Source organism: Bufo bufo, chromosome 3 (assembly GCF_905171765.1).
Source record: "Bufo bufo chromosome 3, aBufBuf1.1, whole genome shotgun sequence".
Taxonomy (NCBI): domain Eukaryota; kingdom Metazoa; phylum Chordata; class Amphibia; order Anura; family Bufonidae; genus Bufo; species Bufo bufo.
This window is the reverse complement of record NC_053391.1, coordinates 340,248,083-340,262,305: the sequence shown is the minus strand read 5'-3', so window position 1 is coordinate 340,262,305 and position 14,223 is coordinate 340,248,083. Positions and strand designations below refer to the sequence as shown.

The following is a 14,223-nucleotide window of genomic DNA, read 5'->3' as shown; positions in this document are numbered from 1 at the left end:
ACATTAGGCTGAAACAGTTTGCAATCCTTCATCTTTAGCTTGTTTCACACGAACAAACACTTTCCAGAAACCACATTACATCTCATAAGCAAACAGAAGTGGCTTCAACTTGTGACTCCTTTAATGCGTAATAATGAATGACTTGGGCTTTTGCCAGATACAACTGAAAAGTGTGTCAAGGTTATGGCATGAGGAACTAATAAAGTACCTTACAGTCCTTACTAGAGTAGCAGTGCCACTTGTAAGGTGTTTTATACTTAGATTTAACATAGAAGTAGGACATTAGAAAAATAATGCTAGGTATGTTAAACCCATGCAATTTATTAACTGGTCGTAAGTTTTTTTCTTACAATTTATTTACTGATTGTAATATTTTTCAACTGGGAGTGTCTCAGGTTCCATACTGTAGAGCGTAACTAATGGGGTAACAGGCATATCAGCTGCTATGGGCTACATCAATAATGGAGCCATAGAGATGAGCAGCAATTAATGATATATATGGATCCAGGGATTTGTGCAGTTGCAAGTGTGGGATAAGAAAATAATATTTCCTCTGTGTGTCAGATTTGTCTGTGTCTCTTCTAGGTGTTTTTGCCTCCCTTTTGTATCATTCAGCATTTTTAAATGCTAAATGGGTTGTGCCACCATTAAATATTATTTTAATACAATGAGGCATAAAAAAACAAGTTACTGGGGAACTGGAATTAGTGATATGTGAGGAGGACTAAGAGATAGTGGGAATAACTGAGACATGGCTGGATGATAGCTGTGACTGGGCGGTTAATGTACAAGGTTACAGTCTGTTTAGAAAGGATCGTCAAAACCGGATTGGGGGGGGGGGGGGGTATGCCTTTATGTAAAGTCCTGTCTAAAGACCACACTCCGGGAAAATACAAGTGAGGGACATGAACATGTGGAGTCACTGTGGGTAGAGATACATGGAGCTAAAAACAATAACAAATTACTAATAGGAGTTTACTATAAACCACCTAATATACCAGAGTCCACAGAAAACCTACTACTAAATGAGATAGACAAGGCGGCAAATCATAATGAGGTGGTCATTATGGGGGACTTCAACTACCCAGATATAGACTGGTAAACTGAAACTTGTATATCTCATAAAGGAAACAGGTTCTTGGCAATAACCAAAGACAATTACCTCTCCCAACTGGTTCAGGACCCGACTAGAGGGATGGCCATACTGGACTTAGTATTAACCAATAGGCCTGACAGAACAACAGACGTGCAGGTTGGGGGACACCTGGTAAATAGTGACCATAAAGTAATAACCTTCCAATTATCATTCAAAAGAGCGTTTCTACACCGAAGAACAAAAATAACAAACTTCAAAAAAGCAAAATTTAGCCAACTAAGAGAGTCCATAGGCCTAACTAACTGGGACAAAGTCCTCAAAAATAAAAATACAGCCACAAAATGGGATATCTTTAAAAGCATCCTAAAATCTCATTGTGAGACATACCGTATGGGAATAAAAGGTTAAGGAACAAAAAGAAACCAATGTGGATAAATAGAACTGTAAAGAAAGCAATAAATGACAAAAAGAAAGCATATAAATCACTAAAACAGGAGGGTAGCACGGAAGCACTGAAAAACTATAAGGAAAAAAATAGAACATGTAAAAAACAAATAAAAGAGGCCAAACTAGAGACTGAGAGATTAATTGCCAAAGAGAGTAAAACTAACCCTAAAATGTTCTTCAATTATATAAATGTTAAAAAGTATAAATCTGAAGGTGTCGGCCCTTTAAAGAGTAATGAGGGGGGAGTCGCAGAGAGCGACGAGGAGAAAGCAAAGCTGTTAAATATTTTTTTCTCCAATATAGTCACTGAGGAAAATAAACTGTCAGATGAAATGCTGAATGTAAAAATAATTTCCCCATTAAAAGTGTCCTGTCTGACCCAGGAAGAAGTACAACAGCGACTTAAAAAAATTAAAATAGACAAATCGCCAGGAGCGGATGGCATACACCCACGTATCCTAAGGGAAATAAGTAATGTCATAGCCAGACCCTTATTTCAGATATTTGCGGACTCTATACTGACAGGGAGTGTTCCACAGGATTGGCGCATGGCAAATGTGGTGGCAATATTCAAAAAAGGTCCAAAAACAGAGCCTGGAAACTATAGGCTGGTAAGTTTAACATCTGTTGTGGGTAAACTGTTTGAAGGTTTGCTAAGAGATGCTATCTTAGAGCATCTCAACGGAAATAAGCAAATAACGCCATATCAGCATGGCTTCATGAGGGATCGGTCATGCCAAACTAATTTCATCAGTTTCTATGAGGAAGTAAGTTCTAGACTTGACAGCGGTGTATCTTTGGATGTCGTATATCTGGACTTCTCCAAAGCATTTGACACTGTACCACATAAAAGGTAAGTATATAAAATGAGAATGCTCGGACTGGGAGAAAATGTCTGTATGTGGGTAAGTAACTGGGTCAGTGATAGAAAACAGAGGGTGGTTATTAATGGTACACACTCAGATTGGGTCACTGTCACTAGTGGGGTACCTCAGGGGTCCGTATTGGGCCATATTCTCTTCAATATATTTATTAATGATCTTGTAGAAGGCTTGCATGGTAAAATATCAATTTTCGCAGATGACACTAAACTGTGTAAAGTAATTAACACTGAAGAGGACAGTATACTACTACAGAGGGATCTGGATAGATTGGAGGCTTTGGCAGATAAGTGGCAGATGAGGTTTAACACTGACAAATGTAAGGTTATGCACATGGGAAGGAATAATGCAAGTCACCTGTACATACTAAATGGTAACACTGACATGGAAAAGGATCTAGGAATTTTTAATAAAGAGCAAACTAAGCCGTAACAACCTGTGTCAGGCAGCTGCTGCCAAGGTCAATAAGATAATGGGTTGCATCAAAACGGGCATAGATGCCCGTGATGAGAACATAGTCCTACCACTTTACAAATCTCTAGTCAGACCACACATGGAGTACTGTGTACAGTTCTGGGCTCCTGTGAACAAGGCAGACATAGCAGAGCTGGAGAGGGTCCAGAGGAGGGCAACTAAAGTAATAACTGCAATGGGGCAACTACAATACCCTGAAAGATTATCAAAATTATGGTTATTCACTTTAGAAAAAAGATGACTGAGGGGAGATCTAATTACTATATATAAATATATTAGGGGTCAGTACACAGATCTATCCTATCATCTATTTATCCCCAGGACTGTGACTGTGACGAGGGGACATCCTCTGCGTCTGGAGGAAAGAAGGTTTGTACACAAACATAGAAAAGGATTCTTTACGGTAAGAGCAGTGAGACTATGGAACTCTCTGCCTGAGGAGGTGGTGATGGTGAGTTCACTAAAAGAGTTCAAGAGGGGCCTGGATGTATTTCTTGAGTGTAATAATATTATAGGCTATAGCTACTAGAGATGGGTCGTTGATCCAGGGAGTTATTCTGATTGCCTGATTGGAGTCGGGAAGGAATATTTTATTCCCCTAAAGTGGGGAAAATTGGCTTCTACCTCACAGTTTTTTTTGTCAACTTGCAGAATAACAGGCCGAACTGGATGGTCAAATGTCTTTTTTAGGCCTTATGTACTATGTTACTATGTTACTTTTGTTATTTCGTTTCTGTACCAAAAATGCTCCAGTTGTGAGATATTCTCTTGATTGTAAAGGTGCCCCTGGTGTTTAGTCCATATAGTAATGTGCATGTCTGTCTACTGAGCATGGTTGCACCTACTCAGTTCCAACTGTCAATAACTAGCTAACCATTTTCACTTGTGTCTTTCAAGATGCTTGAGGTATGTTATAGCTACAGTCAGTGATTTTTTTAAACTTTATGCACTGATATAGCGCTACTATATTCCACAGTGCTTTACAGACATTAGCGCTGGGCTGCCCTTAATGGGGCTCACAATCTAAGTTCCCTATCAGTATCTTTGGAGTGTGGGAGGAAACTGAAGTACCACAGGGAGAATATACAAACTCCATGCTGATGTTGCCCTTGGATTCCAACCTAGGACCCAAGTGCTGCAAGGCACCAGTGCTAACCACTGCCCCATGTCTTTAAAGATGCTTGAAGGATGTCATAGCTACAGTCAGTGATGGCAAAAATGATAGAAATCGGACCCTTGACTCACTATGGATATGGAATTCCTATTTATGTCTGGGGAAAATTGAATGATGACTCTATGGTTTGAAACTGCCAGACATTGGTGGTGGTACCTTTGGAAATTAAGGATCTGGAGGCATAACTCACATATGACCAAATAGATTTCTGAGTCCTAAGAAGTAAATTGGATGATGGGGGTCTACTAATAAAGATTAATAACATTAATGAAATCTTGTGTTCGAAACTGAGCTGCTCAACTGATATCTTTGTGTTTGCATAGTGTTTGTATACCTTAAGAAGCAATGTGTCTGTTCAGACTGATGTGTTGGACGCAGCTGTGTAAGATTCTTTGCAGTCCGTGGGTGTTGAGAAGGAGCAGGCATATTGTAGATAGATTCGTTTCTGCAGTTATTCTCCCTGTGTTGATATTTTGCAGCTCTAAAGCTTGAGGTTTTGTTTTGGAGATAACATCCGGGGGTCCAGCCAAGTTTATACAGGAAGAATGTAAGCTGGCCCCTTTTAATTAATGCCCTTTTAACAAATCATACGTTATCAGACTAAACCAGAGTCTACAAGTTCACTCCAAAGAAATTCCTGGAGCAGGAAGGTATCTTAAACAGAAGTCCACTTCTGTAAGCTCAGCCACTAAGACGCCTGTGGCACTGCTTGAGTTCACTTGAACCTACTGTTAAGAGGGCAGGCGGCTGCACAGACGACCCTTATATCATCACCCACAGGCCCTGTATTTTACTGGGAGTCTAATATGTATTCGCGGTGAAGCCTTTATTATAGTCATGTCTGATTTCGTTTGGCCCACCAGACCTGGCAGCCAATCCAAACACTTTATTGCGCTGCCGATTTGGAGGTCTGGAGGATTTGTGAGTTTCAGTGGTTATCTGCTCTCATACATAATGCGAAAACATTAGTCACTAAGGACAAGAAGTCTTCATTTTATTTTCGTTGGGTTACACTTATATGTTTTCTCTGGAAACACTTAAATAAAAATGGGAAAAACATCTGCAGCAACTAACAATTCCCATCTATGTGTTTTAGGACTAGATCTATGAATAAATCTCTTTTCCTTGCCTCCAAATCAACAAAGAGGAGCTCTTGAAGTTAGGGTAAGCAAACTTTTGCTTGTATATATAAAAACACAAAAACTTCTCTACTTTTGAGCCTGTGTCTCAAAAGGTTTTCTATCTGATAACTATGGTCCCCAGTAGTAAATTGGTGCTTCTAAATGCTAATTTTGGTTCCAAACATAGTTCAGTGGAGACCATTTGTGGTTATCATTATTCTGCATTTTGTTATAGATTAAGACTAAGTGCATACAGTGTTTGGGCACTACATTTCATGTATATACAGGAAAAAGCACAGCAAGTTGTACTTTCCTATACAGACGGACCACCAGAAAAAAGCATATTATACAACATACTTTATTTTTTTAAGCAAGAAAGCCTACGAGTGATGGATGTCACTCTATGGAATCTGTTACAGGCCCATTTCAGATATTACTGTCATAAGTGTTTACCTTGAACACTGTGCAGCACTGGACTGAAGTTCCTTAGGCCCACTAGAGGAAATGATTCTGAGGGCCCACCCTCTGTGTATATCGGACCTTAAGGGCCCTGTTTTATTAGGGATATATTATCATCAGAGCTTGGGCCCACCGGAGGATCCTCTAGTAGTCTGATGGGCCAGTCCAATCCTGACACCGTGTATACAGAGACTATTCAGAAACAAAAACTAGAAATATCAGCCGGATAAAACGTCCGATTTATACTATTTTCTGAAGGCTGTTATTACCTTTGTATGACACTAAAAAGCATGTCAAACAAAGGCCTAAGGCAGAGAACTGTAGAAAAGTTGATTCGTTACCAGCAGAAACTTTTAGATATGTAGAATGATGACCTTTACAGACCAACTGTGAACAGTAAGTTGCTTAGAAAGTGGCTTCTTTGTGTGACCAGCTTTAGATCATAGTACAAAAAGTAGATATAGACCCACCACCTAATTAAAGATTTTTTCCCCATCTAATTTGATAATATCTATATGTAATTTAATATAAGTTAAGAAGTTATTGAAGATACTGTAGCTGTCTATAATCCACGGTAACCACATAAAGTACTACTGTCATCACATAGCATTATTTGACTATGCCCCCATCCTCCCAACTTGCAAATGATACTTCTGCATCTGTTTCAAGTATCAGGAATTGTTAGGCAAGTACACTTAACCTCCCTTAAACACATTTAAACACCTACCTCTAGGGCATGGGTTTGTGGCCATTGTGCATTTCCTCTTCTCTGTAGTAGGTGGACAGAGAGATTCACCTCCTAGTGGTGCCTTTAGAACCTTCCTACTTCTTTCTTCAAATCCATTTTTTCTTCCACATTTTTTTCCTTTAGGAGTACATGGACTCCATGGTCCCCATTCACTCATTTCACATTGTGCTGAAACACAAAAGTGTTGGATTGAGTTGGATCAGAATGTAAAATTATAATTATTTCTAACTATTTGTGCTATAATCCTTCCTGCTCATAGATCCCTTCTCAACAAACACTGACAAATTAAACATCGCACTCAGCCAGCCCAAATCCTACTGTGTACGGATGAGGGGCAAACACCCTGAAACAGCTGTCTATGAATGGATATTTGGCTTGGTTATTTTCACTTGTCATGTTGGGCTTCTTAAAAGGTCGGACTTTGACTCAAAGGGAACCACTTCCAAAAGGTGGCGCAAGCAAGATGGTTCTCTTTTCCTGTCAGATACCTCTTTGCATTTTAGAGTAAGGCAATAAATATATATACCATAAAGTATATACACAGTTGAGTTACATTATTATGACCACCAGCTATCCAGAGTAACTGCCGAGTGTAGCATGGACAGCTAGCTGGCCTGGAGTAACTCAATAAGGTAGGTTGTCAAAGGTATCTGGAGCCATGCTGACCGCAGTCCATCCCACAGCTGCTGGAGGATGTGTGAGGGAGGATCCATAGAGCGAACATGATGATCGAGATGGTCTCACAGATGACCAATCGGGTTCAATCTGGGAAATTAGGGGGCCAGGGTAGTACTTGATCGTAGTTTTGATCGTACTCTTCTAACCAACGCTGGACATTTCTAGCTGTGTGACATGTTACATTGTCTTGCTGGAAGATGCCATCGACCTCAGGGAAGACAATCAGCATGTATAAGTGTACATGATCTGCAAGGATAGATTCATACCCCAATCAGTTGAGTGTCTTCCATATGGATGAGTGGGCCTAAAAAATTAGACCATAATACTGCCACCATCACCTTGTGTTCTTCCAGCAATGGTTGCAGGGTGTTTGTTCTCTGATGTTTCTCACCTGACATGCCAACCTTCATCCATTCGATAGAGCAGAAATTGTGTCTCATCAGAGAGAACAACTCTTTGCTAATCAGCAGAGTTCCAATTCCGATGTAACTTCATTAGCAGAGGTGCATTGGCCATTCATCTGCTTCTGAGCCCCATAAGCTGTAGGGTTTGCTTAACTGTTGATTTAGACACACGTCTGGTTCATTTTGGCAGTAAGCTGCCCCACTGTAGTGTGTCGGTCCGCCCCCGAACAGCTTCTTAGCCAACATTACCTTTCACATCAATGGGACCCGGTGCTTCACGGTTTCTATGTCATTTATTCGCAACGGTCCCATTTGTCCCCTTACTATACATTTTCACCACAGCAGCATGCAAACAATTCACAAACTGGGCAGTTTCAGAATTACTGCCACCCTTGGTCCCAAGGCCAATAATAATCCGTTTTTGAAACTCTGATAATCACCCCATTTACCCATGACAGCAACGAGGAACGTATGTGCAGACAGCCTATCGCACACCTTGTACCGACTAAGCCAGGTCATGACACGTGATTTCCTACATGCTGCCGACATCAAAAGTAGGAAGTTGTAATAATAATGTGACTTGACTGTGTATTTTTTTTTAAACATATGCAACTGTACAGACATGCAGTTACCTATGTCTGGAGCATGTATTTTGGTGAAACTTTGTAAAGTTGAACTTATATTAGACTTACCGGAGCTGCATTCCTTTGTGCCGTTTGCTGCAATAAATCCATCTGGACAGGTGGAGTAACATACTCCTTTATGTAAGTAGAAACCATCATTACAATTTGTGCAAAATGTCTTGCTGAAGCATTCCTCACAGTTAGTCATTTTGCATCCTAGAAAAATGAATAATAATAATTGTCAATGAATAACAATAATCCAATTCATAACTTCCATATATTTGAATATCATGTATCTGTAGATTCTAAATATCTGGATGCATCTTTTTTGTGGTTAGAGGAGTATTCTGTTTCCAGCAAATAATAGTTATTTATAGCAGAATGAAAGGTTATACAATTTTCCAATGTACTTTCTGTATCACTGCTTTCATTGCTGTCATTCAACCAGAACATTCATTGCTTACTTCCAGTGGATGCAGAACTGCTCTGGTCATGTGGTGGACAACTGCATGGCTTGTTATAAGGCACACCTCTGATAACTGAACAGTCCTTCACCAGTGTGTCCGTTACATGACCAGGACAGATTTATATCCCTTTGGCAACACTGGAAATTTGGTTCCCCATACGCTCCTTGGCCATTCATTTTCATATTAAAATGAGATGGCAGATGTGAGGAATATTTTCAATCTTGAGACTTATTAATCCAAATCAGATACAAATAGATCACAAAAGCAAAGAGGCCAAATATTTTCTATATTATAGCAAACTGCAGGCAGGCTGATAAAGTAAAATAAAACAGCCTTACACTCCCTTTCCTAGCCACTGCCATTCCAGTGCTGCCACTTTATCCTGTTTTGCTGGCTGCAACCAATGCCATGACATCCTATTTTGGCCGCAGTGGTGATGTCCCAGACATCGCTGCAACCAATTGCTCTCCTCAGTGGTGTACGGCACAAGACTGCTAAGGCCAGTGATTGGCTGCAGTGGTATATGGGGCATCACTGCTGCACCCAAAACAGTATGTCATTGGCTGCATCACAGAAAAGAGGATGGGGCAGGAGTGCTGTAGAGGAGGGGTCTGGGAAAGTTGTTTATCAACCTGTCTGCAGTTTCCTAAAATAAAAAAACATACTTGGACAATCCCTTTAAGCAGACTCAATAGTCTTTAATCAGTCTGGGTCTACTTGCACCTTTCCTGTGTGGCCATGATGTATCCAATAGCTGCTCATTTATTGATTATAGAAATTGAGCTGTGGAAAAGGTTTAGGGGATGGCAAAAGGAGCACTGAAGCTGGCTCCAGGAGCAACCTGAGTATGAAGATGATAACATGCTCCAGTAATCAGGCAAGAGACATATTTACATTGAGTGCTCTGCTTTACAAAACCATGCCACCAATAAATCAGAAGCCAACCTGTCCTCCCTATCCTTTATTCTGCAACATAAGTGCAGGGGAGAAAAGGTAAGCTGAAAGCCATACGCTTAAGACAGGCTAACCTCGTTCAACTTACAGCAGTGCAGCACAGGAGCCTGGACAATACCAACTAACCCCTTGTAATGCCTTAGACCACTAGGGGTTGTTTGGCCGACAGCTACTCCTTCTGACCCTCCTTCCCCAATAACATGCACTAAGGAAAAGGGAGTAAGTCGCTGTTGGCTTATTGTCCTTGAGAAGAAATTATTGGGCATGATGAAATTCAACATGCCAGACTATTCTTTACCCTGACATCTGGCATTGGAAGAGCGTTAGGATTCCATCATATACATTAGATGATCAGCAAGTCCCACCAAAATTGGCAGGTTTGTCTGACATTCTTCTAATGTATATAGTAACATTTATACACCAAATAGGATGAAAAGTCTAACACTTGAGGGGAAATTATCTTTTGCATAAAAACATCAGTTTATTAAAAATCCATTAAGAACACATGACATGGGGCCATGGGTCAATCTGCTGACATGTTTCGAACCTAGCTGCAAAAGTTCTTACTCATAGACTTGAGGATGGCTATAAGTAAGAACCTGCAGCCAGGTTCAAAATACGTCAGTAGATTGACTGGGGCTCTGTGTCATGTATTTTTAATGGATTTTCAACAGATGTTTTTGTGCAAAAAATATTTTCCCCTCAAGTGCTGGTGACTTTTCTTCTTATTTGGTTGATTATTATGTGTGGCCAAGATGGGGTTTCATGGACACTGGGTGGAATCATATGCAATTGGGCTCCTTATGTGCTATTACGGTTAGCTGGAAAAAAAAAGAAGAAGCATTTTTGTATATAGCAACCTTTATAGACCACCAAGAAACCTGTTAATATGTAACTATGACATAGCAAATGGTCCCTTTATTTAGATGGCTGGTTTTGCCCTTCAAGTGACGGACAATAGCAGTTGGTTTCTTAACCTTAATATACCCAATAAGAACATAGAAAATCACTCATGATAAATAAGACATTTCTATACTTTATTTAAGGGTACGGCCATACGTCTAGGTTTCTTCATGCAGTTTTGGAAGCTAAAACCAGGAGTGAATAAAACAAACAAACAAACAAGAGAAGTCATATCTTCATACTTTCTCTTTTTATGATCCACTTCTGATCTTGGCTTCAGAAACTGCTTCAGGAAACCTAATCCTGTGGCCGTACCCTGACGGTCAACTTACTCATGCACTTGCTAATATCCCGATTCCGATCACCATAGTAGCCTTTAGGGCAGGATTGCAAACAGACCCCAGTTTGTCGTATGTCATTTCTTTCCAAAAGGATAAAAAGCTTAGGTAAGCACTTGACACAACCGTTAAACTCGGAACAAGCCTCACAGCCTTTGGTGCAGCTTTGGCTCACGTCTGTACTTCCTGTTGAAAGAAAGATTTCAGTAGAAAATCACTTAATTTGTAAAAAGTATTATCTTAATTTAAAGCCTTTTTTTCTGGGATCATTTTATATATATATTTTTTAATATGGAATCATTTTGATATACATCATAGGTTTGTTCATTGTATTTATTCCTATGTTCCTCTATATACAAAGCAGCAATGCAAAGAAACTGTGATGATGTGAACCATAGCTAGCTCTATCCCAATAATTATGCTTTCTGTTGCAAGAACTTTATAAAGTCCATTATTTAAAATATTTACTATGTGAGGGCTTATGCTCTGAGCTGGCCATCACTAGGTGATCAGTTGGCATCTGACACTCCGTACCCCTGACGATCAGCTGTTTGGGTGTAGCTCCGTTGCTGGAAGTTGGCATCGGAACCACAGAGCTCTGACAACCTTGACATCCCACACGATCATTAAAAGAAAAAAACAAATGCTATCCAGATGATTTCCTGGTTGGTATGGATTTAAAGGAGCAAGTACCAATCACTCACTTCTACCATTTGCAAAAAGTGCCCTTTGCAGAAGAAGAATCCATAAAGTTTTGAAGAATTGTACAACAATCTCCATAATACAAAGTGAGCAGATTTAATGATTCAGTCTAATATTTAGACAGTATAGTATATGCCAGATTTATCACAGTGGCTCAGGAAGGATGATAAAGTCTAGTCTAAGTTCATACCACCCTTTGGTTGGCTTTCTTTGCACCATAATTCTGCTGCACATCCTCAAATATTAAGACTTGCCCCTTTCTAGCAAGTCACATCGCTTAAGGTTATTATTTAAGGGTATTAATTAAGGTTTTTTCACCAACTTAAAATGCGATGTTTTGCCCATACCAACCAATCAGATTCCACCTTTCATTTTCCAAAAGTAGCAGTCAAAAATGAACGGTGGAATCTGATTGGTTGCTATGTGCGAAACGTCGTCCATAGCAACCAATTAAGCCAGTTATACTTTACACCAGTTTGATAAATTTCCCCCAGAGTGCTCCAGTTTTCTACTTCATAGTATCTGCTGGGACCTCCATGGTAAGCCCCAACACTGCCTGCACCACCATTTATTGAACTTCTACCACAAGGTTAAAGGTCTGGTAGAGCTGCTGTTACTTCGCTTCTTGTATGTATTGACTGTTAAGCCCCTTTCACACGGGCGTTGCGGGAAAAGGTGCGGGTGCGTTGCTGGAACGATTTTTCCGCGTGAGTGCAAAACATTGTAATGCGTTTTGCACTCGCGTGAGAGAAATCGCGCATGTTTGGTACCCAAACCCGAACTTCTTCACAGAAGTTCGGGCTTGGGATCAGTGTTCTGTAGATTGTATTATTTTCCCTTATAACATGGTTATAAGGGAAAATAATAGCATTCTGAATACAGAATGCATAGTAAAATAGGGCTGGAGGGGTTAAAATAATAATAATAATAATAATTAAACTCACCTTAGTCCACTTGATCGCGCAGCCCGGCTTCTCTTCTGTCTCCTTCTTTGCTGATTGCAGGAAAAGGACCTGTGGTGACGTCACTCCGGTCATCACATGGTCCATCACATGATCCATCACCATGGTAAAAGATCATGTGATGGATCATGTGATGACCGGAGTGACGTCACCACAGGTTCTTTTCCTGCAATCAGCAAAGAAGGAGACAGAAGAGAAGCCGGGGTGCGCGATCAAGTGGACTAAGGTGAGTTTAATTATTTATTTATTTTTTTAACCCCTCCAGCGCTATTTTACTATGCATTCTGTATTCAGTATATTTTCCCTTATATCCATGTTATAAGGGAAAATAATAATGATCGGGTCTCCATCCCGATCGTCTCCTAGCAACCATGCGTGAAAATCACACCACATCCGCACTTGCTTGCGGATGCTTGCGATTTTCACGCAACCCCATTCATTTCTATGGGGCCTGCGTTACGTGAAAAACGCACAAAGAGGAGCATGCTGCGATTTTCACGCAACGCACAAGTGATGCGTGAAAATCACCGCTCGTGTGCACAGCCCCATAGAAATGAATGGGTCATGATTCAGTCCGGGTGCAATGCGTTCAACTCACGCATCGCATCCGCGCGGAATATTCGCCCGTGTGAAAGGGGCCTTATATTTGTAGATATTGTGTAAAACTGATGTCTACTAGTCAAGGTATAGTATAAACCTCGATTTCAGTGTGCCCAGGTCTAGAATGCTGCAACGTATGGAGAACTGGTGGCGCCTCTGCATGTAAATTACCCCAGTTCATACTACTTTTACATTTAAGTAATACATAAATGTGATGAAACATATGGTGACGGGGGTATATGCTGTATATATTCACCTAGTAACTGTTAATTAATTATTACTGCTGTAGACCTTGAAATTCAGAACAATAAAATATATCATGTTCGGCAGTGTCAGGTATTGTCATTATAAGCAGCAGTTTGTCTTATGTGTCTGTGGTGACTATGGTTTCACAAAAATGCCGAACCCTTTCTATGCTGGGAGTGTTTACAACCCAATGACTTGAAGGAATGTGTGATTATTTGTATTCTTGTCCCTTAACAGCTTCTTATATCCTGTAAACAGCCAAAGCAAATTACATCCCTTTTTATTCCAGCAGATCCTGGACACAATGTGGAGCTTGTGGTTTGTGGTTACCTTGTTCTAAATTCTTTTTCTTCTTAAATGTTAATAGTCTTACAGACCACTGGTATGTATCATGCAAAATGACTTGTTAAACTGGTTTTCTTGGCATATCCACTGGATCTGAGAACCGGCAATCAGACACCCACTAATAACACTTTTAGTGGAATATCCAGATATTATGCCATAAAAGTCCCTTTAACTTTCGAGATAATACATATTGTAGTGCCGATTCTTATTGCCACAAGTAACAAGATAAAAAGTCTTGATAGATTTAAAGGGATGCTATCAGCAGTTTCAGCCATGCTTTTATCATCAAGATTTATGTGTTATTAATATGTTGTTTTATTTTGCCATATTCTCCTTCTGCAAGTACACTGTAGGTGGAGCTTCAATGAGAAGTGCTCTCTGCATTGAGCTGCCTCACAGACCCTCCCCTCTGCTCTATGGACAGATGCATCATCCAACCAGTAGACGACTACACCGCAGTCACTCAGAGCAGAGGGGATGGTGTCACAGCGCGGTGTGGGAAAAACACTCCACACCGAACACAGGAGGGAGGGGGGAAAGATACTAGGCCTGGAAACTAGGCATAGGGGAATGGTCACCACCTAATGAGTCCCTAATCTGT

At 40.3% G+C, this 14,223-nt stretch overlaps 1 protein-coding gene across 3 annotated transcripts in view; it reads right to left on the bottom strand.

Moving 5' to 3' along the window:
* The window catches only part of RSPO1 (R-spondin 1), a 198,772-nt gene that overhangs the window by 15,436 nt on the left and 169,113 nt on the right, over positions 1–14,223 (bottom strand). For all 3 annotated transcript variants that reach the window (XM_040424433.1, XM_040424430.1, XM_040424431.1), the window contains 3 exons: positions 10,762–10,953; positions 8,175–8,321; positions 6,380–6,568 (listed from right to left, as the gene is read on the bottom strand). In XM_040424433.1, coding sequence (XP_040280367.1) covers positions 6,380–6,568; positions 8,175–8,321; positions 10,762–10,953 — 528 coding nt within the window. The remainder of the gene's footprint in view (positions 1–6,379; positions 6,569–8,174; positions 8,322–10,761; positions 10,954–14,223) is intronic.